We start from the raw sequence: 23,886 nt of genomic DNA, 5'->3' as shown, positions 1-23,886 counted from the left end.
CCCTCATGATTCCCAAACAGACCCCTCTTAAAATTATGGGACCTCTGCCCACCCACATGCAAATACAGCAGTGTGCTCCCACATAAGCACAGGAGCCCTCTCCTAGCAAACACAGTTTTCTGTGTCCCGGAAAACACAGAATGCACTCTCAAGGACATCATCCTCAACTTGACCCATCCAGGGTCTGCAGCCATGGTCTCCAAATGCCTGGAAAAATGACCCACCGTGCTCCAACCTCATGTTCTCACCAAGAAGCAACGTGATGCCCCCATATCCCTCCTCAAAGGGGACCCAGGCTTGTCCCTCAAGTCCCTAGACTCTCTGCGCAGTAGGAGATGTGAAAGGAATGAAGGTTGACATGAGTAATGCACACATTCACATGACTCTGAGAAGCAAGCACAGGCCCTGTCTGCTCTCTGAGGCTTTATTGGTAGACAAACATGGCCCCATATGGAACATTCCCATGGGCAGCCCATCAAGTCAGTATTCAGGCTCTACAGACTTGTCTGGTAATGTTGGCTCCATCACAGGCAGGGGAAGGGGCTCCAACTCTGTCCTAGCCCCCAGTATCCACAGTGCTGGGCCCTCTCCCAGGAAACCCAGATGGAGGCAGAGGCCAAGCTCCCAGCTGGGGCTGCCTGGACCATTCAAACAGCCGCCTTCAGGGGCACGCTGTCCACTGGCTGATCTAGATCCTTCTTCCTCGCCAAGGTCAAATGAGTGAAGATGAGGATGAGGAAGATGCCTGAGAGGCCCAAGAAGGATGCATCAGCTCTCAGGAGGAGCCATGGGATTGGTCCACCACCCTGCTGTTGCTATTGGTTTAATAGGGTAGTAAAATTTCCTAAGCAGCATCTGCAATGCTGGGTGCATATGACTGTGGTTCTGGGCCCAGAAGAAGCCTGACTGCTTGGACTGTGGCTATCCAGAACACCCCAGCCTCGTTCCCCTCCTCCGGGGAACAGTTTGGTGGAAGTCATCTGGGAGCCACTGAGCTGTTCCCATAGACTCAGGAAGTATTGTGCTAGAACCACCACCACCACCAACAAAAAAACCAGCCAAGGGAAATCCAGAGGGCCAAAGAAATCAAGGGGATAAAGAGGGAGGCTTGGACTAGAAGGATTAGGCTAGGAAGACCTGGGCTCTGCCACATTCTGGCTGTGTGATCTCAGACGAGTCACTTGACCTCTCTGAACTTTAGGGACCTCATCTGAAAAATGGAGCGATGCCACAATCTACCTCACAGGGTTGTGAGGACTGACTCTGATAATCCTATATTACACAGTCAATGTATAATCACAGAAGAGCAAATGCTGTCATCAATGATGATGATGGTGAGTAGGATAGTATGAAGGAGGAACAGATGACTAGGAGAGCTGTGGGGTTCCTTCTCCAGCCCTGGGGAGCCCCGCGGGACAGGGCACTGTGTACCCGGAGGCTATAACTCTGAGCATCCACCATCCTCCCCTGCTAGCGAGCCCCGCACCCATTACCTATCGCCATCAAGGTGCCCACGAGGATGCCCACCGCCGACAGCTTCGAGGGCATGCCCTTCATGCGGCCGACCTTGCGCATGCACTGCCCCTCCACGTTGCAGCGACACACAATCACTGGGGGACAGGGGACGGGGGAAGGTAAGGGTCTGGGGGCCGGAGCTCCAGCTGCTCAGAGGCTTCTGAGCAGCCAGCTGATAGACGATTTGGGGCACATGTGTATATTTATGTGGGGGGGGGTGGGCGCCTACTCTTCTGCATGCAGTGCCTCTGTGCGCTGTACCCAGTCCCTCCCCCTACACCCCAATGGTCGCCTCGGGAACTGCAGGCACACAGAGCCCTGACCTTACCTTGGACCAGGAGCTGCCACGTCCCAGTGTTGTGGCTGACAACCACAGGCACTGTGTGCTCACGTGGCTCCACCCAGTGCAGGGCCAGGGTGAGGTAGGCGTGGGAACCTGTGGGACCGCAAGCAGTGACCCTAGTCCCTAGTCCGGGCAGGCCTGAGGCCCAGCCCCACCACCACAGCACAGGGCCATCTCATCTCCGATGCCCCCCCACCCCCGCCTCCCGCCTTGGCCACGGTCTTCCACCTTTCCCCACCACACACCGTTGAGAGCCTGGAGGTGCCAGTCCCGCTGCACCGTAGGGTTGGGGCCAAGGGCAAAGCTGTAGGGACCGTGCCCACCAGCCGGGTCAGGGTCCTCTCTGGGTCCACTGATAACCACGCCATGGTCCTGGCGGGGCGTGCAGAGGTGGCGGGTGGGAACAGGGTTCAGGGTTGGGGCCCAGGCAAACGGAGACTTCAGGAAGTGGATCACGAGGGTTGCAGAGGTGCTCAGTGTCGGCCGGTCTGCAGAGGAGGCCGTGTGAGCTAGTCCCAGGCCGGGAGATCTTACCCTGCAGCATCTAGGCCACACCAGCTCTACTGCCTGCCTCCCCTGCCACCCCCAGCCGCATCCTCGCACCTGTCTCTTCCTCACCATGCACCTTGTCCCCTTCGCTATCCAAATGGCTGCCAGGCCTTTCTGTGCCTTTCTGGATACCCCGCTTGCTCTCACCCCCAGCCCCCACCCCACCCCAGCCACCAGTGTCAGGGCCCGTAGAAATGCCCTGACTATAGGGACACTCGCTCTGCTGGGTCTGTCATGCACCACAGGACAGTCCAGCCCAGAGCAGAGCTGCCTCCCTGATAGAGCCATGTCAGGGCCAGCTTTTCATCCAGTCAGTGTGGCATTCAGAGTCCTCCATACCTGGCTTCAGTGGCCCAGCCTGGCTTACGTCCTGGCCTGCAGAGACACGGCCCCCAGCATTCCTTCCACCTGCCTGGCCCCACAGCCTCTGCTCCTAGCCTACATCTGAAGCCAACACCTGAGAGGCCCTCCAGGGCCGAGGGGCAGGCTTGGAGGATTGTAAGTGTCCAGTGAGGAGCTTGGTCTGAGAGGGGATGTGGATGCCAGGCATCTCAGAGACCGACGTTGGCCCCAGCCCTCATTCCTCTTTCCTGCCAGGGGCAGAGTGGATGCCAGGAAGGACCCCAGGAAGGAAGCTCAGCCCTATCCATCTCTCTATCTCCCCAAGGCTTACTGTCCCTCGCGGAGGCCCCACAAATGCCCGGCCATACCTTCGTACTGGGCCTCCACGAGCACTGTGTACATGTCCCCAGGCTGGGCGCCCTGCAGGGGCCGGGCTGTGCGCACCTCCCCAGAGACCTCCTTGATGCAGAGCCAGCCCTCTGAGTCATTGAGCAGGGAGAACCTGAGGCCCAGAGAAGATGGGGGGGGGTGGTGGAGGGAGGCACTGGGACCATATATGGGGTTTTTTTCAGAGACACCCCCCGGGCCATGTGACCTGCTCAAGTTCCACATCCTCTCTGTGACTTGGGGGTGTCCCCTAAAGGGACAGGATGGGGCCGGGGAATAGAACTCGTCTGCGCTGCAGTCTGGGTGAGGGATGGGGTGGTTGGCATCCAGGACAGTGCAGGAGGCAGCCTCTGAGCTCGTGTGGAGTCTTAACTCTCCGCTCCATGCCCTACCCAACTCTTCCAGCTCTGACCCACCCTCAGGACTCACAACCTCGCCATTAGCATTGGTTAGAGGAACATTAGCATTGTTAGAGGAACAACATGAGTCTGCTCTGAGGCCCTGGGGGTCATCCCTGGGGAGCAGGGGAGGTCCTGTCCAGTTAGAGGCTGGGCTTCTGGCTCACCTGAGGGGGCTGCTTACGGATTCTGAGGGTTGGATGGTCAGCAGGAGGGAGCCAGCTGGGGTGCTGACTGGAACACTGGCTTCGTAGCTCTGGTCCAGCCTGGGGGGTGGCACCGGCTTTTCCACCAGCACCGTCACTGTGGCTGTGGCTCCAGGGCCTGGGCCTGGCCCCACCAATTCTGCCACGCTCCGGACCACCACCACCAACCTGTGACTGGAAGCTGCCTCATAGCTGAGGTTCTAGAACCAATGGGGTCCGGGTCACTGTTTGGGCCAGGGCACACTTGTGCATTCACCTGAGAGGTGCCACATGTGCCTCTTCCCCAGCCCCAGCCCCTTACCTTGAGGAGTCGGAGTTGGACATGACTGGAGTCTGGCTCCCAATCCAGGCCAAAGGTCCCCTCCATATCCCCTGCCTCAATGGCAAAGTCCATGAGGCGGAAGGCAGGCTCAAGGTCAGCATCAGTGGCCATGAGTGTGGCCACTAGAGTCCCTGGCTCTGCATCCTCAGGAAGGCTCACAGGCTCAATCTGGAGAGATGCAAAGGGGCTGTGAGCCCCTCATCAGTACCTTCCCAAGGTCTCCTCCCCTGTTCTTGCTTACCTGGGAAATAGTGAACTCGGGGGCATGGTCATTGATATCTGTGATTGTGACAGCGACCTCACACGTGCTGCTGAGGCCTGAGGCAGGAGAGGGCATGTTAGAGAGACCAGGAAGGGAACAGAGAGGGAGAGAACCTGGGTCACCATCGGGCACTTACCACCCTCAGCTCCACCTCGGTCAACGGCCTTCACCCGGAGCAGGATGTTCTGGCCAGCATGGAGCGGGGCATCCCCCAGTGTCACACTGCCTGAGGTGAAGTCCAGCTCAAAGGCTCTTCCATCTGCTCCCTCCTCAGGCTCAGGGCTCAGCAGCTGATACACAATGTGGGAATTGAGGGAACCGGGGGCATCCATGTCCTCTGCCAACAGCCTAGTCACCTTGGTGCCTGTGAAGACAGCACCCACCTAGGTGGGACCACAGCCCAATCTGGAAGCCCCATTCCACGCCCTCGTCTGTAGTGCTGGGCCGAACCTGAGCTCGTGGGAAGGTAGGGGCATGGATGGAAGGACCTAAGGCTGGCCCCATCTCAGAGAAGAGCAGAATGGGACGGCTCCCAAGGACGCAACCCTCCCCCACCCCCTGTCAAGCCGCATAGCCCACCTGGGGGGCTGAGCTCAGGAATGCTGACTGGGGAGTCCTGTGGAGAGCAGACAGGTGCATTGTCATTGTCATCCATCACCACCAGTCGCAGCTCCAGAGGTTCTATGTAGTCCTCACGGTGGGTGTTCTGAGCCCGCACCTGGAGCAGGTACTGAAGTGGGCAGTGGGGAGCTTCAGATGAAGGCCAAGGGCAGTTTCAGCCTGGCCAGGGTCTGCGTTCCCCTCCGGTGGCCAGCTCCAGCTTTCTGGGTGCCTTTCCACTGTTTCAGTGCCTGCAGGGGATGTGATACCCCCAGAAGCCAACCAGACATTGACCGGGCACCCCTCAACCTGCCCTCCTGGCTTCCCCCTCACCTCACCTCAGCCTGGGATTCTCGGTCTAGCTCCTTGGTCACGTAGACTTTTCCCTCTGTATCCACATCAAAGGGGCCAGGGGGCTGGCTCTCCAGGTGATAATGTACATCTCCCCCATTCCAGTGTACCTGGGAGGGGGACACGGAAGGAGGGCACCCTGGGACGAGGGACAGGGGCTGTCAGCTCTTATGCCACAACTCTTCCTGGGTGAGGAGCTTGGGCCCCTGCTGCTGGGGGACCTCAAGCGAGTTGCTCTCCTCCCTGGAGCCCAGGTAGGGTCCTCTTGTTTGTAACACTTGTAGCAAGTCCCTGGTGGCCTTAGTCCAAGCCTGGTCCCCACCCAAAGTGCCTCAAGGACCAGGCTGTATTATTCTCTGCCCTCCCAGGCCAGGCCTGACCCCAGGGCATTCCTCGAGGAAGTCTGAGACATTCCAAGCCTGGGTGACAATCCCCATGGCAGCAGGGAGGGAGCAGCTGTTCTCCCTAAGGAAGCCTGGGGCAAGGTCAGGTCATGGCCCAGAGCCACACTGTCCAGAGGATAATAGGTGAGGGGCTGTGGTTCTGGTCCCAGGGCCCTGGAGACCCTACTCCATGATGGGAGCCAATGGGGACAGTAGAGGGAGGAATATAGGTAGGGGAGGAACAGGGGTTAAGCTGGGCCTCAGACCCACCCCCCAGATCTTGAGACTCAGGCCCAGCTGTACCAGCCATGGGGCGACTTCAGCCCCTGGAAGCCACACTCACCTGGGCTATGGGGTGTGGGTATGGAACTTTGAGATTCTCTGGCACGTGGACGGGATCTAGGGGAACCCAGGTGTTCTCTACTATGAAGACATCTACGGTGGCAGTGGCCTGGTGGCCCGAAGCCTGGTCACCCATGTCCTTGACCTGTACCAATAGCTGGTAGAGCCCTTCCGCAGCCTGGCCTAGGCTGGTGCTTCCTAGAAGGGGCAGGGTGGCCAGCTGAGCAGGAGTCCAGGGCTTCCTTCTCAGTGAGTAACAAACACAAAGCCAAGCCTATGGCAAGTGTTCAGGTGCCCTCTGGGCCCAAAGGCAAGAGGTGCTTTGAGCACCAGAGTGAGCACCCAAGCAGGGCTTGGAAGTTGCAAAGCCATTTCCATATCTATGCACACAGTGAATGGCTGATGGACTGGATGACTAGGAGCAGGATGAGGGTCCATGGGGGGATGTGTAGATGTGTAGATGACCGGCTGGATGAGTGGATGGGGAGTTGGGTGTGTGCATGCGTTCTTTTGGATAGCTGTTTGAGTAAATGGCAGTGTATGTGGTTGGGTGGCAGATGGGTGAATGGGGGACTGGCTGGGTGGGTATATGGCTTTTTCTTTCCATCCCCAGCCTGTGCCTCTGGCCTGAACTCCCTTACAATCAGTCCAAAGTTCTCCTGGCAACATCCTAGGCTACAACCCCCCAGGTCTCTCCTATCCTTGCCCCTTAGGCTTGGGGTCCAGAGTGTAGGGCTGAGGCTACTCTGTTCATACAATTTTTTTCTCTCCATGCATGGTTCAAGCCTTTTGCTTTGCCACACTCCACCTAGAATGCTCTTTCTTCCTCTCTCCAGCTCCGACCCCCCCTTCCATGGCAGCTCACATGCCGCCTTCCTCAGCTTTCCCCGACCCTCTCCCCTCATCACACCCAGCTCAGGCTCACCTTCAGGGCTGAGGGCCAGAGCCCCCAGCTGAGGCTCCAGCTGGAACATGTGTGGGGAAGGCTGGGCTGGGGCCTGGTTCAGGATGTAGAATCGGAGATCGGAGTTGGCTGTGCCCGGCTCATCCCCGTCCGAAGCCTCAAGGAAGAGGAAGGGGATGCCTGGTGTGTGTGGAGAGGGCAAGCCGTAAGGGGTGCAGCGGGGTGGGGAGAGTTTCCCCGCCTCCCTCATCTCTCTCTGGTACTTCCTTCCATATCTATCATTGTGTCAGGAAGCTGGAGGTGAGCCACAGATTTTCAGCCCACTCTGCAGGGGAGCCATCTGAGGCTAAGAGTGGAAGGGACTGGAGGACTCTCAGTGGGGTATGGAGCAGGATGGGACAGAAACGGGAGGGGGCAGCTTGGCCCTTGGCTGCCCTGTCCTTATGCCAATGGCCGGCCATCTCTTTACTCTCTGTTCTCTCCTCAGGGCCCACCTGACCTGTCGTTCGCTGGTGGCCCTGGGCACTCACCAGGCTTGGTGCCCAGGCTCAGCTGAAATTTGTAGACGAACTGAGAGAAGTGGGGCACCTGGTCATTCTCATCCTTCACATCCACAAGCACAGGCTGTGGGCCCCACAAGACACGTCCATCCTCAGTCTCCAGGGTGACCTGGAAAGGAAGGGTCGTCAGCGCCCCAGCCTGCCTACACCATTCTCCCCGACACTGGCCCGGTCATACTTGCAGCTGGTACTCGGACTGTTCCTCTCGGTCCAGGGTCCTGGTCACCAGCAAGAAGCCAGACTCTGGATCCACAGCAAAGAGGCCCTCAGCTACCATGCCTGGGGTCCCCGACAGCACAATCTTGCCCTCTGTTTCCTCAGGGGGCAGTGGCAGCTATGGAGGAGAGCAGAGGTAAAGGCAGTGGGAACCAGGCCTGGGGGGTGCCCCTCCACCCATTGGCCCCATTTTATATGTAGGGAAACTGAGGCTCAGAGAGGGCTAGCACTTGCCTGAAGTCACACAGCCAGTAAATCACAGGACCAACATTCAAAGCCAGAGCCCTTTTTCCTGTACTTGATGCGCCCCAGGACTCCCCACCCTCCTTTCTAAAGCTTGAAACCCCACCACCAATAGTTTATTAAAACTCTACTTTCTACTGGAATTGACATTTTGTTAGTCTCTCACACTCTATCACATTCTGTTTGGGAACTAGGATTGAAAGGCAGGCAGAGCAAGAAAGAGATAGAAATGCTGGAGGCAGGGGAAGCGTGACCTGGGGGAGGGCAGCCCACCCAGTTCTTAGGCTCACCTTGATCAGGTACAAAGGGAAATTTCCACCATAGTTTTCAGGGACTTCCACCTTCAGTTCTGCATACTGGTCTTCGGGGAAAACCTAGGGGAGGATTCTCTCCTTGTCTCCAGGCTTTACCTTCCTATCATGGGTGCCTGACAAGGAAGTGGAATTTCTGCCCCTTCTAGGGGCCTGGCCATACCTTAGCCCAACCACCTTCTGGCCTTTGACCTCCTGATCCCACAACGAGGTCTATAGTCAGCTCTGCACACCCTCCCACAACTCGTCCCTTCTATGGTCAGTGCAACTGGCCCAGGTGGAATGGGAGAGAAGGGTGCCAACTCCCAAGGCCAGGGTCTGAAGGAGATGAGTGGGACCCAGCTCACCTGGGCTATGGAGAGGCAAAGCAGCAACAGCCAGGCAGGGACCATGGTCAGGATGGGCCTGAGGGACAGGGCAGTAAGGATCCAGCCAGGATCGGTAGGCAAGGATTCCCTCCTAATACTCTCCTCCTAGAGAGGGTCCCTCCCTTCACTCCCACTCAGCCCAAGCCATGGCTTCCACAGGCCCCACAGGGTGCAACTGTCCCTTCTTCCAGCCTTTTCCAGAAGCTGGACCTCCTGCTACCTGTCACTATGGGAAAGGCAGCCAGGCCTTCTTCTGCCCCTGTCCTTCTGTACTCTCAGAGCTGCCCCTCCCCATCCCATCCACTTGGACATTGCCCCCCACCCACTGTCATCCTTCCATACCAATAGCCAGAGGGACCTCAAGACACACTGGCCTCCTCTTCCTCCCCTTAGAGTCCATGGGTCCCCATCACCTGCAGGGTTGAGGGCCATCTAGCTCCTCAAGCAGGCCCACCCAGGCCCCCAGGCCCAGCCATCCTGTCTCTCGGTTCCTGCCCCCCCAAGAATCTCCATTGGCGTTTCACCTCCACACTTTTGGCTCCTTCCTGACATAGCCTCCCCAGTTTGTACGGAGATCCCAAAGTGGTAATTGCCCAGCCACCCCAAATATCACAAAAGTCTGAAGCTGGAAAGACCCTGACGACTCTGAGGGTCACTTTCTGCAGCCACCTCATGCTGGAGGCGAAGGCCCGACCAAGGTCACACAGGACTTTACCACAGGACAATTCCTCCTGGAACAGAGGACCCATGGTTCAGGGTCTTGCGCCCTGATTTCCCACCCACTGCCATCCTTCAGACACAGAGTCCCCTCAGGGAGGGAGTCCTGCCCTCGTCTTCATATTTGCCAGCACACAGCGTGGAGTTGGGCCTGCAGAGCAATGGACAACCACTCCAGCCATTCCTGGCAATTCTTTCCCTGAACAAAGGCTGGATAGGCCAGTGTTATTCCTTCACCTACCACCGACCCCAGCCTCAGCCCTGCTCACCCCTCCACTCCAGGGCACCCTCCGGTGCCTAAGGCGGGCTCCCTTGGTCCAGCTGCCAGGTGAGAGGGCTCTTTCTCCAGGGAGTGCTGGCCAGGCCGGGATGGGTGGGGTAGGGCAGGGCGGACACTTGAGCAGGTAGGCGGTCCAGCCATGCTTGCTCAGGAATGGAAAACACCACTGGGCCCACAGCAGCAGGCCTGGCCGTGCCCAGCCCCCCAGGTTACTCATTGACTTTGGAAAGCTGGGGGCTGCTCAGCATCCGTGACTGCCAGCCCCAGGAGGTGGGGAGATCATTGGCCTGGCACTGCTCCTGTTCCTATACATCCCAGTGGGGACTTCTTGGCTCTTGGGCTTGGACATTACTTCTTTTTCTGTGATTCCAGACTCAATCGTACTTCTCCACTGTGGATCAGCATATGCAGCTCTACCTTGGCCCACTCTGTTCCTTTTGTCTGGAATGCCCTTCCCTCCCTTCACCTGTCTACTGAGCACCTACTCAGGCTTCAGTACTCAGCTCAAATGTTCCCTTCTCCAAGAAACCTTCCCTGGGCTCCCAGGCTGGTTCAGGATTCTTTTTTGGGGAATACCCTCTACTCCATGCCTTGTGCTACCACCATCAAAGCAGAAAAGACACCAGATTGTCATTGTCTATCTCTTTCATCAGACTGGAACCCCTCCAGGGCAGGTCTCAGGAACCCGGTAATGACCTTGCCCTTCCTTAGCCTTGCCAGCTTCTAACTTGATCAAAAACAAGGAGCTGGAGGTTCCACACAAAGGATAAATGAGCATGGCCTGAACTGGATATTTGGGGCTCTAGACCACCCACCAGTGGGACCAGTGGGTGGGAGACACAGCAGCCTGTGAGATCTCCTGAGGCTCCCTGAGGGCTCGCACCGGCTGCTGACACAGCCAGCCATGGACAACAGCCTGTCTAGTGCCTCTGAGAAGGAAGAGCAGATTGAGCCAGCTCAGGTGACCTTGAGAGAATCGCAGGGCTTGCCAGAGGCCCCCTCCCCCACCAAGGGCAGCCAAGTGGAGCCAGGAGAAGCTTCTGGGTCCTGGGAATCCGACAAGGGGAGGGGTGTGTGGGGGAAGGGTCAGTGACCCCGTTGTCAGTCCATCCTTGTCGTTGGAGTTTCCCATGGTCTTCTCTGAGTCCTTCCCACCTCATATCTGGAGGATGGGCGGGGATCCCTCAGCTGCCTCCAACCTTGTCTGCTACAAGCCCAGCGCACCTGCCTCAGGGCCACTCAGGCTCCCCAGGCACCTCAGCCTGGAGCAGGGCACTGTGGAGTTGTTGAAGGGGTCTCATATGGGTTGAGCTCCTACCATGCACCCAGTACTGCTCTAAGCACATGACTTCATTATCTGCCCCCACCTCCATTCTGAAGGGTCATTGTTCCCATGTCACACCCTAGGGCACAGAGATGCTGAGTGGCTTGCCCAGGGCCACACAGCCAATAAATAGCAGGGCTGAGAAGGCCTGGATTCTTCTTCAGGCCTCAGGACATTCACCTGCTCTGAGAAAACCATGCCTTCCACATGCCTCTACGTATGTTGCAGGCTGGGAATGGAGAGCCGCAGCAGCTTGGAGCAGTTAACACTGCCCTGGGGGGTGTGTGGGTGAGTCAAGAGAGGTCCTGCACCTTAAGGAGTGGCTTTGACACCTGCCATTGAACAACTGCCATCAGTGTTCTAACCAGGTTGCAAGAGCTCCTAGGGGTCTGTGGAGTAAATAAATTGAACCAATGAAGGAAATGTATCTTGCCCAGAACCTTCTCAGAAACTGTCCCGTGCCTCACTACAGGCTGCTTTCGGTTCTGGAGACCAGCAGACATATATACCAGTCCCTACTCAGCCACTTCCACCTGTGCGACCGCAGGCAATCGCTTCAGTTTCCCATGTGCCATTGCTAAATGGAGCTATTCCTTCCCAACACAATATGGGGAAAGTCCCAGCAGTCACCTGTGGTGGGTGTGGGTGGCAGGGAGACAGGCACACCTCTAGCAATCAGTGAACATACACATATTCCCACACAAATGCAAGGCCTCTCATTCTAGGCAGGGAGGGCCCCGGAGAGGGGCTCCTGCCAAGACCACATTACCTAAAATTGAGCATGGGATGCTCTCTCCTGGCCCCTCCCAGAGGAGAGAGCAGTGAGGCCCTTGCTTGGTAGCCCAGCCCCAGCCACTCACCTCCTCCTTTCCCAGCTGGGGAGTCTCATAAGTATTCCACAGCTACCCTACCTCAGCAAATTTCCAGCCCCTCGGGAGGCAAAATGGAGACACCAGCCCAGAAGTCAGACCCAGGATTTTTGTTTGGCCTTGAGACGGGGGCAGGGCATGGTCCCTCAGACAGCCTACGTTTTCCTTATATATAACGGGGTGACTGAACCCTTAATTAGCTAGGCAATGCCAGGCCCCAGGGTAAGAGAAAAATCTGGATAGCGGGCTGAAAGGGGCTTTTGTCTCCTCCTACTGCTTGGATCTCCGGTCAGGTCACAAGCCACACCTGCCCTTCTGGTCCATTTGGCTAGATTGGAGCCCAAATATTAGGAGAGTCAAGGCCACACGCTAGGGTAGGGCAGTGAGGCCCTGTCCCTCAACCCCAGGAATGCCCCCTACTTTTACAGCCCCCTTCGGGAGGAAACACAGAGTCAACAGCCCTGATCTATCAGGAAATAGTCTTTATTACAAAAGTTTGCATGTAAACAAATAAACACTGCACTGAACAGCCTCCCTTCAGAGCATGCACACCCCAAGTGTGGAGAAAGCTGGAGTCCCATCCCCACACACAGGCCTGTCCCACGGGCTGGGCTTGGGCTGCTGCTTGGGACACATATACACCGGCCTATACACGTATCACTGTGGGCCCAGCCCCTGATGGCCCGTGGGAGCTGCCTGGGCAGCACCATCTCTCTGTCCATAACCATGAGGTGGGGTATGCCCAGAGTTTGAGCCAGCCCTGAGGCACCTAGGGCAGTTGGGTGGGCCAGCCCACCAATCTGTCCACTTGTATGCACAACGCGGTATGGGTCTGTGGAGACTAGAGCACCGAGAGATCATGGCAGGACTTGGACTTGGCACGAAAGGCCATCTTGCGGCTGTTGCGTGCTACGATGCGGCCCAAGAAACGCTTTGCCTTCTTGCCAAGACTCTCTCGCCGCCGGGTACCTGCTTGTCGACGTGCATTGGCCTCTTTGCTGTCCCTGCGCAGGCGTATCTGGCGCACGACACCCTCGAACAAGGCCTGGACGTTGTGGTGCAGCGCTGCTGATGTCTCAATAAACTTGCAGTCAAAGACCACGGCACAGGCCCGGCCCTCTGGTGGGGACAGGGATGTGCTGGTTAAACTCTAGCCACCCCATAGCAGCTACCACTCAGGAATCCAGGGGTCAGAGATGGAGCCCTGGTGGTCCCCAGAAACACAGACCCCAGGTCCCCTACAGAGGATACAAGGCATTGCTGGGTCACCTAACTGGCAAAATGTGCCCACCTTTAAGGAGCTCACAAAGGCTCACAAGAGGAAACTCATTTATGGAAATAATTTGAAGCCTGATACTCAAATGGAAATGCCTTAGCAGTCAATACAAGACAAGGAGAGCTTTGATGGGCACCTTAATATTTCATGGTTTGATGTTATATGATGATGAATAACCAGTGAAATTGGGAGGAGGATGTCACCAAGTCACTGCTAGGTTCCTCTGAGGGACTCAGTTCTGAGGGCCATAGAGAATACTGAGCCCAAGAGGGGCAGATCCTCCCCAGAGTCAAGACCATGCCGAGACCAGCCCCAGCCCTGAATCCATGCTCTGACCTCCTAGCCCAGCTCCCTGCACTCTCCTCACTCCTCATCTGTCAGGCCAGGCCCAAAGGATACAGGAGAGGAAGGCCCTGAGGTGGCCCAGCTCAGTGCCCAGCAGCTTCCTCCCCCTACCCCCAGTGTATCTGGTCCTTCCCCCAGGCCTCTCAGCCCTCTGGGAGTCCTGTGGGAGGGCAGCAGCTTTCCCCCTCTCCCCCTCAAGTATTCTTCCTGAACATTTTTAGCCACTTATGATCCCCAGGGACTTGAGCTGAGCCAAGACTTAATGGACCACAGGCCAACCAGGATGTCCCTCCCTTTCCGACCCACTCCCTGCTCACCATCCAAGGAGACCTCTCGAGAGCGCACCAGGTCGCTCTTGTTGCCCACTAGGATAATGGGCACGTCGTCCATCTGCCGTGCCCGCCGCAGCTGGACCCGCAGCTCTGAGGCTTTCTCGAAGCTTCCCTTATCTGTCACTGAGTACACGATGACATATGCATCCCCCATAGCCATGCAGTGACCAGGTAGCCAGCGGCTGCTATCCTGGGGAACACATACACATGCATATCTGCCAATTGGTCTCATGCCCAGGCTACAAGGCTGTCCCTCTAAGCAGGCTCCTAACCCCAGGTCAGCCCTCCCATCCAGGCCTGGGTCTCAGCCTACAGCCTACCTGCTCCCAAATGTCATAGACCATGAGTGATGCCTCTTCTCCATCCACCATGATGGACCGATCATACGTGTGCCCTAGGTAGGAGACTAGCAGTCAGGTTACCTGCTGGTTCCCAAAAGCCACCCTCCCACACCATGTGCCAGGATTCCTATTTTGGCCACACCCTCCAACTTCACCATAGAGGGCTCCCCACCCCCCACCCCACCCCAAACCCCCGCCAACCTTTCCCTCCACTGATGGTCACTATGCGACAAAGAGGTGACAGGGCTGAGAAGCAGGATGTAGAGGACATGTTGTGCCTGACCTCACCTAGACAACTCTTCCCCAAGCTGGCAATGTCCTGGGTTGCCCCTCCCGTGTTCCCCGCCCTCCTGTTGCATGGGCCCCAGGGTAGCTCTGACCATAGCAGCCTAAGTTAGAATAGTGACTGTCACATTCTTTGGGAGCCTTGGTCACCTAGGGCTCTTCTCCTAGAAACTCCCTCTGGCTGTGTTCCTGCCACCCCTGGCAAGGAGGGATGTCCTATCCCCATCCTACAGAGTTGCCTCAGGTACAGCCTGGGACTGCTACTCTGGGCATTTCTTCCCTTACCAAGGGCTGGAGGTCCCTTCTCCCTCAGTTTCCCCATCTGTGAAATGGGTAGGTAGAGGCATGACTCTGAAAGTGCCATGGTATGCGCCGCTTTTAATTCAGGTCCCCAGCCCCGTGCCCTCAGTCCTCCCCTGGCATCTCCCCTCCCTTAAATAGTCCCAGCCCCTCACCTGCAGCCTCTGCTTCAGGCCCATCCTCTACACCACCGAAGATGCGCGCCAGAGCGCTCTTGCCCACGCCAGGCGCCCCCAGCAGCAGCACCTTGTAAACGCTCTCGTCTGAGTCGCTGCCCCCTGAGCTGAGCGACTCGGAGGAGCCCTCGGGCCAGTCGAGCGCCGCACCCTGGGCCCCGGTCCCCGCCGCGGCCGACGCCAGAGCGCTCGGAGCCAGCGCCGCCTGCAGGTCACGCTCGTCCACCGGCATGCTTCGACGGTGCAGCGGGGGCGCGGGGCCCCAGGGTGTGCTGCCTCGACGGCGCTCGCGCTCCCGGCCCCCGCCGCGGCTCCCGCCGGCTCCGCTGCCGCCGCCATTCAGAGTCATGGCGCCCGACGCCGTCTGAGGAACGGGAGTGGGGACGGCAGGGTCAGCCGTGGGACAGACGGTATGGGCGGCTGGACCCCCGGCGCGGGCTCAGGCTCGACGCTCGGGCCGAGGGCCTGCGTCGAGGACACAGCGGTCCGTCCCCTCCCGGCCGTGGAGGTCCTGGCGCGCTGACTCGTGAGCCACCCTCCCGACTCGTCCATCCATCCGTACCCTGGACGGTACGACCACCTGCACCCCGCTCCGCCAGGACACTCACCCAACCGCACACGGGCACGGTCAAGAGAAGTAGGTTCCAGGCCCCGACACAGTCCCCTCGCAGACTCTGGCTCGGACACCCGACGCTGCCGCAGCCGCCGCCTCCTCGGTCCGCTCTGGGTCCCGGCTCTAGAGCTGCCTATTTAAGTGTCTGCCCGCCCCCGCCCCCGCCCCCACCCCCGCCCTCACCCACGTCCCCGCTGCTGCGGGGGCTGACGTGTCGGTCCTCCTCCCCCTCGGGGGAATCCCCCGCCCCCCTCCCAGGACCTCGCACCCACCGAGACCCCGCCCCAACCGACTGGACAGACAAAGCCCAGGCAGAGCGTGTGTGGGGTGGAAGGCAGGGAAGGAACCAGGAGGGGGACTAGGTTGAGTGGTATGTGGGAGGGGCTTGGAGTTGGGGGTATCAACATGGCTGGGGTCAAGGGGGAAAGCCCGACAAGCCAACTGTGCCAGCTCCCCTCTGGGGAAGAATTAGTTCTGGCCCTTTAACAGTGAATTCTTCCTTTGCTCTCCCCCAGCCCTGGCCTGCAGCCCAAGCAAGCCGACTGATACAGGCTGGTCAGACTTCACCCTTCTCTGTTCAGGACACCCCCTCCCGAAAGGGCCCTTATATGAGGTCGAACTGAAGGGTCCTAAATCTGAGCTTCAAGTCTTGGCGCCAAGTCCTGCCTACCTCCCCTCCCTGCCCTGGGAAATTGAAGGTTCTACCTGATGAGCCTGCCCTTCAGGGTGAGGGTTAGTGTCACCCTGTGAGCCTCGGGGAGCACGTGGAGAACTTTGGGGTGGGGGGTGAAGAAAAGGAGGTGCTCTGGCAGTGTACTGCGGGTAGAGATGCATGCCTGATTTGGAGGGAGGGAATAGAGGTCCAGAGAAGGGAAATGATGAACTCAGTCAGCACCACCTCACCTCCCAGCACCCCCCAGACAGCTGCGAGCAACTCTGCTAAAAATACCTGGTCCTCGCCCTTCCTGGACTTTCTGCTCCTGGTTGTTCTTCTCCTGGGCTGGAGGTTGCCCAAAGTTGGGGAAATCCTGGCAGACAGGTGTCAGATGGCAGTAGGAGTGGCTAGGGGTGGGACTGGACCAGGGCTGGATTCAGCTGCTGTAAGTCTTCAAGGTCTGTTTCCTTCCTTCTGGTCCCAGATGGGCCTGTAGTTCAGGGCATATGCAGGGCCTGGAAGTTCAGACTCCCATCTAGGAGCATAGATGTAGAGTGCAGCTGGGGCAGGGCTGGAGCTGGTGGGTGGGATGAGCCACCATGTGGAGTCCCCACTGCCCAGAGCTCACCTACCCCTTAGAACTAGGGTGGGTTCCAGGGCCTGGAGGGGAGGAGATATAATGAGGGAGCTTGGTTTCTAGACCTGTCTCTGCCTCCACGCTTGTGTCTTGCCTCCTCTCCCTGCGTCAGGGTACCCAACTATAAAATGACCTGTTCCCTCCCTGACTCATGTCTGGGTGTGTGAGGATGGGGGGCGAGGGAGGCTATGAGGTGCTTTGTGACAGGGATTTGTTATCAGACTCTGACGTTTGATTGTGATGAGTGTGGTGGGGTGGGGGTGGGGGTTGCCCATTCAGGCTCAGGTGACATCACTGATGGAGATCCTGGTGGGTTGTGGTAGGTTGCTATGGAGACCTGGGTGGGGCTCTCTGGAGGCTCTATCAGTTTCCTTGGCAACATCTCAGGGGGCCTTGGGATGAGGAAGGCCTGGCTAGGTAAGTAGGAGGCGGTTCACACAGGACCCTCTGGTCTTGAGATCTTCAAAGTAGGCAGGGGCTAGACTGAGGGGTGACCTGGCCACTACTGTCCCTCCCATGGTCCTGTGTTCTTGGGGGCCTGGGCAACCCCCTACTGGCCCTAGCTTCCTGGATGAGATCCAGTAGCAAGAATCTCATCTTGGTGGGTGGAGCCTCCAGCCAGGACACAAGCCTCAAAAGCCAGCAAACCACTTCCCATCAGGAACCCTGGCCCGGGCCGTTTATGACCCCTCCTACCCCTGAAAATAACCCCCCAATGTCCAGCAGAAGATAGGTATGCGGCATAGCTGTAATACTTCCCAGCAGGGAGCTGTGCGAGGAATTAGGGCTGGGTTTCCCCTCCAGTAACCTGAACCCTCGACTTCAGCAGTGTTTCTTCATTGCCAAGGGAACTGCATCCACACTGGGCTAGTCAGGCCCCAGGCATTCCCCAACAGGCCAGGCTCACCACAAGCCTAGGTATGGCCAGGGGCTCCAGAAACCAAGACCAGGACATGACCTTGAGACATCCCCACTCCCACCTCCTGGTCCTCCCAGCTCTGTGGGCTGAGCTTGGCTGCCCTGGAGCAAACTGAATCTGTCCTAGTAACACACCTAGGACAGCCCAGCCTTCAAATCCCAGCTCTGCCACTTACTAGCTGTTTCTGTCCATTTATCTTGGGTGAGCCTCAGCTTCCTCCTGTGTAGAACAGAGATAATGTTTGTATGGGGGTTGCTGTAAGATGTAAATAACAATATGAAATGCAGAGGTAAAATGCTTGGCATATAGTCATATCTCAATACGAACACTTTTACCATTCTTGTTTGGATGGGACAGGTTGAATGAATCTGTGTCCCCCTCCTGCTGCTGCTTGCTTCTGTTCCATTGTCTCCAAAACAGTGGTTTGCCTAGAGAGGGGCAATGCAGATACCCTTCCCCGCCACTCCATACCCACCTTCCCTCTGTGGGATGCCACACCTTTCCCCCTCCCTCTAGTAACAAAAATTTACAGAGGGAACTTGGCTGGGTTTCAGTATCTCCAGCCCTCCTCACACAGCTGCTATGCCCCACACTGTTTGTTCTAGGGCTCATTTCATTCAGGGGTACCTGGCTGCCTCAATCAGTAAAGCATGTGACTCTTGAGTTGTGAGTTTGAGCCCCACACTGGACATGGAGGCTGCTTAACAAAAAAAGTTAAAAATAAATAAATAAGGCTCCATTCATTCATCTCACTGACCTGTACTTAGTACCTACTGTGTGTCAGCCCCTGTGCTGTGGGCATGATAATAAGCACAAATGGACATAGCTGGGCATGTTCATACATGTCATCTAATCCCTGCGCCAACCTCTCCAGCTATGATTTGTTGTTCCCATTTTGTAGACATGGCAACCAAAGCCTGAGAAGTCACGGGCCAGAAATAGCAGAGCCAGACACACCTGACAGAGGGCTTCAGAGACCTCAAAGCTCACCCCATCTCATACCCATATACAACAGATGGAGTTCCAGAAAGTTCCCTGGGCCCTAGCCCAAGATTCACAGATGGTGTCCTTGCAGGCAGCCAGGGGCCACACACAGATGAGTCAAGACTGACAAAGGGACTATCTGATATGCCAGCTGTGATATGAACAGCTTGATATCCCTTGCCCATCATGGCCTGGCTGCTAGGAGGGCCAGCTGAATCACTCAGTGACTCCTATGTCCCTCATGACCTCCTACCCCCAGCAGACCTTAGACAGAAGGGGTAGGCAGTGCAGAGGTACACACATGGTGAAGCCCACATGTGGATATAGGTGGTGGGGAATGCTCCCTGGGCCCGAGGGACCCTGGCTGGTCACCTTGCCTTTTCCCTGGTAATTGTCACAACTATGCCCACAATACACATGACGAAACCAGGGAATGTGGACTGATGACTTCATCTGTCTGAGCGTGGGCAGCCAGATCTTGGTCACTAGGTGGCAAAGCCCCTCCTTCCTGGAATTGGGGGTTGGCAGCTGTGTGGGGAGGGTGGGAGCCTAGGCCCTTCCATCCAGGCAACAGCGCCCCCTGCCAGCTGAGGAGTATGAGCCAAACTGCTTACATTCCTCTTTACTCCCTGACTGGAGGCCTTGGGGAGTGAATTATTTCAGAAGCTTGTTTTCTCATCTGTGAAATAGGGATAATAAAGGGTAGAAACAGCCACACAGGGCTGGGTGGAGGACTGACGGACTAGGTAGTATATGCAAAGCTCTCAGCTAGTGCCCACTCTCAGGACAGGCTCAATATTGTCAGCAGACCCTCAAGAGATCTGCAAAGAGCCTCTGGAAGTCCACAATCACACCGGAGCCTTTGCAGGGATGAAGTGGCCAAGGCACGGCTTCTTAATATCCTTTGTATCCTCAGAGAAAGAAACTGAGGCAGGGAATCATGGCATTATAGTTCCTAACTGGCTGATCCTAGATCCAAGCCCCATGGACCATGCTGGTGACAGACTGTGCTTTGGGCACAGGGTTGGGGGAGGCAGAGGGCCCAGACCCCAGCACCTGAAGTGACACACATCTCTGGGGATGCTAGGGGAGCGGGCGCTTCAGGGTCCTTTCAATAGAGAAATTGGCTGTCACTGCCCTGACCAGGGGACCAGACCGGGCATCACCAACAGTGAGACAAGCGGGCATCATATAGCTACAGGTGGATGCTAAAGGATATATAGGAAATTCTTGAGTTAATAAACTCAAACCTGAACTCAATCAATTTCCAGTTAATAGGAAACATAACCGACAAAGAAGAAATCAGATTGCAGGACTTCTTCAGGACAACTCATCTTTCAAAAAAGTCACTGTCAAAAAAAGATCAAAACATGGGGAGTGGGGAGACAGTTTTAGAAGAGGCTAAAGAGGGATACCAATGCACATAAAGTTTCACTGGAGCATTATTATTTTTTTTTTTAAATAGGCTCCACACTGAGTATGGAGCCCAATGAGGGGCTCAAGCTTATGACCCTGAGATCCAGACCTGAGCTGAGATCAAGAGTCAGATGCTTAACTAGCTAAGCCACTCAGGTGCCCCAAAGCCTGATTAAAAAAAAAAAAAAATTACCAACTATGAATCGCATTTTGGGGAAATTCATAAACAACTGGATATTAGATAGTGTTAGGGAATTTTTCTTTCTTTTTTATTTTTAGATTTTATTTAGTTGACACACAGGGAGAGATCACAAGTAGGCAGAGGCAGGCAGAGAGAGAAGGGGAAGCAGGCTCCCTGCTGAGCAGAGAGCCCGATGTGGGACTCGATCCCAGGACCCTGAGATCATGACCTAAGCCAAAGGCTGAGGCTTTTTAACCCATTGAGCCACCCAAGTGCCCGGGAATTTTTCATTTTTTGGCCAGATAACAGTACTATGGTTATAGTACTCTTAGGAGACCGAGTTGAAATACTTAGAAGTGAAGGGCCATTTATCTGCAGTTTACTCTCAATATATTCATAGTATGAGACCGGTGACGTAACACATTAACAACTATTAAATATAGATGATGGGTATACAGGTGTGATCACTACACTACTCTCTCAAAATTCTTGTATGCTTGTAACTTTTCGATTGGAAGAAATTTTTAAAATGCACTGCATCTCATCCACTCAGCCTGTAGAGGAACTTGCATTCATGATCACCATCTCCTCTCAAACCTGGAATGACCCAAGATGAAAAATTCTGAGACACACTGGAAATGAATATAAATTAAGGGTTTATTACAAAATGTAAAGTGTTAGTTTAATGACTTGTCAGTGATTCAAAAAAACAAGGCCTTGAGCCCTGGGTGTGACTGGGGGCAAAAAGCCAGGCTCAGGAGCGGGCTGACAGGCACTGGTTCACAACCTCCAGCAGGTGGGTATTCTCTAGAGCAGCTGCTACCCGTTCCTTATCTGCAAGCTGCTTGTTCACTGGATGGAAAAAAAAAAGAAGGAATGGGGAAGGAGGATCAAAGCCAGGCTCTGGCCAACCTGCCAGCCAACCCCACTTCTAACCTTTGCATATATAGGTACACACTTGCACCAACCTCCTGTCACCTCCTTCCCGTGACCCCAAGCCTTGACCAAGCCACCCAAACCACCTGAGCCAACACCTACCCCCACCCTATTAGGATCCCTCCCACCTGGCTGCCTGTGTCTGCTACCTCCTGTACTATCACGTCTGACACACCCTGGTGCTGTGTCCTTAGGAGAGAGAGCAGGAATGGAGAAACATGGTAAGCACAGGAGACTTAAGCCAGCTTCACTCTAAGCTGCCGCCTTCCCTGAGGAGTCACCCACCCAGGCCCCCTCCTTCCATCTTGCCCTGCAAACCACCAAGGCAAGGGGGAAGCCTCAGGGCCAATGCCTCAACATCAGCCCACACTCACCTGCATGCTCCGAGGCATGAGTTCCTGGTGTAATGTGCACATCCATCTGGGAGGGAGACAGATGGGGCCTGAGCATTTATCACCTGTCTACCCCCTCGACCCTCTTCCCCCCACTCCCCACCTCCCACCGATCCCACCTCCTAATGGTGACTGTGGACTCTGGACCTTCCATTATGCCCCAAACCCACCCAAAGCCACTCCATCTCTACCCAAAGAACTGGGTCCTACTGTTGGCTTAAAGGACTGCCTGTGCCCTATCCCTGCTCCAAATCTAGCTACAGCTTCCACTCCCCTTCCTGCCACACTCACTACTTTTCTGCACTTCCCACCTCAGGCCTTTATCCTTGTTGTCCCATTCAACTGGAAAGGCTCCTCCCAGTTTCATCATTGTTAGTTGGGATCCTTGCAGGCCTCACTCTGATGTCCCTGTTCACACTCTCCGAGGCTTCCTCAGTAGCACAAGCTCACCCCTGCCCTATCCCTGGGGCTCAGTTCCAATTTACCTTGAAACGCTGGGGAAGGGATCGAAGAAGCTTGACTTTGATGGACAGGCCGATAAGAGTGGCCATGCTGCAGTGTGGAATGGTGGGTGTGAAGGCCACAGCCACCGTACTCTCGGGGTCGCTCACCTGGTTGGAAGAATGAGATCTCAAAAGGACTGCCTTCTCCTTCGCCTTAGTATTTTGCTTCAGGATAATCGTCTAGCCTCCATAGGCGTTTCCTTATCTATAAAATGGGCACAGCAATCCTCCCCCTTCCGAAGATATCCTGACAAGTCCGTAAGCTCCTGGTGCAGATAAACTTTTCTGACTCTTCCGAACCATCTGCCCCCCTCGGACGCAGGCAGTGACTCACCTGAACCCGGACTTGCTCCACTACGTTCAACTCTTCCAGGGTCAGTGGATGCTCTGGGTCATTGATGGAGCGAATCAGATGTGGCAAGTGAAGGAAAAGGGACTGTGTGCGCTGGCCCACTCAGAACCCTCAGCGGGGAATGACCAGCACCGATAAGCTCCACTAACTACTGGACAGCATCACTTCAGCCCCCTCCCAGGCCCCAGAGAACCCAACCCCGCGCGGCAGCGGCGGATATCGAAGATCTCGCGCGCGTCGATGCTGTCTGGAACCTGCTCGTCCTCCTCGCCGGCGGTCACCGGTCGCTCCCCAGAGCGCTCATAGATGAGCGGGTTAGCGTTCTCCAGGAGGCCGCCCCCCATCCCACCGCCGCCCACCATCGCGAAACTGCTGCCGGCCGCCGTAGGCGTGCACTTCCGCTCCGGCCGAGGCACTTCCGGGGAACGGGCGGGTGTGGGGGGCGTGGCGTGGCGACGGGGTCGCTAGAGGGACAAGCTGCCCTCCCAGACCTCAGCTTGCGGTGTAGGGGGAGCGGTGGCCTCGGCGCCCTCTGTACGTTAATCCGGAAACGTGCAGACTGCCCCGGCGAATACACAGAGAAGGCAGTCGAACGGTTCGGGGCGTTCGAGCGCGTAGGTGCTGGACCGCGGAGGTCACGGCTGGCTTTCTTCGGTCAGGCGTAACTTCGGGCACCACTTCAGGAAGTCGGCCCTCAGGCTGGGCGCGTCGCTACGGTCCAAGTGTCCTCTTCCTGGCACCGTTTATTGCATTTCGGAGCCTCTAGGTGACGTTCCTGCATCGCCCGTTCCACCTAGGGCCCCAGAGTGCCCCCGCGGAGTTCCTAGCACATGGGACCCACAAGCACGCTTTTAAACGTTGTCAATCTATTTGTCAATAAATGAGTTTGAGCTCGATCTTTGCGGAAGGTGGGGAGAGGGAAAGCCATAGGATTGGGTTGCGGTTGTCCCAGTCATGGGTGCATTGGCAGGCTGTGGCTGAGGAGGGAGAAGGCTCACGGAGACCCTCAGATCAGGGAAAATAGGGCATGAGGGACCTTGAAGGTGGACCCGGAAACTGAGTCCTGAAAGCAAGGAGGAGCTCTCAGGATAGGCAGTCACACCTCCCTGCTTTTCCTCATGCAGTTCCCTTCACCCTGAATGAAGGTCGTTCCCATTTCTACATCTGTGGGAATCCTGAGCACACACCTCCTCACAGAAGCTCTCCCGGGTTCCCCAATCACAGCTTATTGCTCCTGCCCCGAACACCCTTATCAGGCCAGTGACCATGAGGACAGGGAACCCAGTGACTCCAAATTTGAGGAGACCGTTGTGGGTATTGTGGAGGGGCTACAGAAGCCTCCAGCCCCTTCTGCGCAAGCCCCAGAAGCTTGGTTTTTGTGCCCAGAGGCACTGGTTTTTGCATGTTCAGTCTCAACCCCCTTTCCCCTCCCAGCTTGCCTTTCCCTTCCC

General features: G+C 56.4%; 3 protein-coding genes across 8 annotated transcripts; all 3 read right to left on the bottom strand.

Annotated features, from left to right (window-relative positions):
- Window positions 1-374: 374 nt before the first annotated feature.
- On the bottom strand, window positions 375-9,706 carry CDH16 (cadherin 16). The gene is made up of 18 exons (XM_059152882.1): window positions 9,589-9,706; window positions 8,582-8,639; window positions 8,214-8,297; window positions 7,643-7,798; window positions 7,435-7,573; window positions 6,926-7,084; window positions 6,002-6,198; window positions 5,263-5,385; window positions 4,904-5,054; window positions 4,461-4,688; window positions 4,304-4,380; window positions 4,042-4,230; window positions 3,702-3,940; window positions 3,118-3,251; window positions 2,104-2,346; window positions 1,844-1,951; window positions 1,494-1,610; window positions 375-745 (listed from the first exon to the last, which is right to left on the bottom strand). Exons 2-18 carry the CDS (start codon window positions 8,624-8,626, stop codon window positions 648-650), a joined length of 2,487 nt encoding a protein of 828 aa, XP_059008865.1. The 5' UTR covers window positions 8,627-8,639; window positions 9,589-9,706; the 3' UTR covers window positions 375-647.
- Window positions 9,707-12,259: 2,553 nt separating this feature from the next.
- RRAD (RRAD, Ras related glycolysis inhibitor and calcium channel regulator) lies at window positions 12,260-16,547 on the bottom strand. Of its 3 annotated transcripts, XM_059151830.1 has the most exons (7): window positions 16,410-16,542; window positions 16,166-16,296; window positions 15,456-15,583; window positions 14,827-15,211; window positions 14,066-14,151; window positions 13,731-13,935; window positions 12,260-12,911 (listed from the first exon to the last, which is right to left on the bottom strand). In XM_059151830.1, exons 4-7 carry the CDS (start codon window positions 15,194-15,196, stop codon window positions 12,634-12,636), a joined length of 939 nt encoding a protein of 312 aa, XP_059007813.1. In that variant the 5' UTR covers window positions 15,197-15,211; window positions 15,456-15,583; window positions 16,166-16,296; window positions 16,410-16,542; the 3' UTR covers window positions 12,260-12,633. The 3 variants fall into 3 exon arrangements, with proteins under 3 accessions (XP_059007813.1, XP_059007814.1, XP_059007815.1); XM_059151831.1 differs by lacking the exon at window positions 16,166-16,296 and having other exon boundaries at window positions 16,410-16,547; XM_059151832.1 differs by lacking the exons at window positions 16,166-16,296; window positions 16,410-16,542 and having other exon boundaries at window positions 14,066-14,139.
- Window positions 16,548-17,864: 1,317 nt separating this feature from the next.
- On the bottom strand, window positions 17,865-22,853 carry CIAO2B (cytosolic iron-sulfur assembly component 2B). 4 transcript variants are annotated; one of them, XM_059151837.1, is made up of 5 exons: window positions 22,656-22,852; window positions 22,418-22,497; window positions 22,066-22,191; window positions 21,563-21,608; window positions 17,865-17,890 (listed from the first exon to the last, which is right to left on the bottom strand). In XM_059151837.1, exons 1-5 carry the CDS (start codon window positions 22,795-22,797, stop codon window positions 17,880-17,882), a joined length of 405 nt encoding a protein of 134 aa, XP_059007820.1. In that variant the 5' UTR covers window positions 22,798-22,852; the 3' UTR covers window positions 17,865-17,879. The 4 variants fall into 4 exon arrangements, with proteins under 4 accessions (XP_059007820.1, XP_059007818.1, XP_059007816.1 ...); XM_059151835.1 differs by lacking the exon at window positions 17,865-17,890 and adding an exon at window positions 20,314-20,849 and having other exon boundaries at window positions 22,656-22,853; XM_059151833.1 differs by lacking the exon at window positions 17,865-17,890 and adding an exon at window positions 20,892-21,104 and having other exon boundaries at window positions 22,656-22,851.
- Between the last annotated feature and the right edge of the window lie 1,033 nt (window positions 22,854-23,886).

The sequence above is a fragment of the Mustela lutreola genome, chromosome 16 (assembly GCF_030435805.1).
Source record: "Mustela lutreola isolate mMusLut2 chromosome 16, mMusLut2.pri, whole genome shotgun sequence".
Taxonomy (NCBI): Eukaryota; Metazoa; Chordata; class Mammalia; order Carnivora; family Mustelidae; genus Mustela; species Mustela lutreola.
This window is presented reverse-complemented; position numbering and strand designations above follow the sequence as displayed.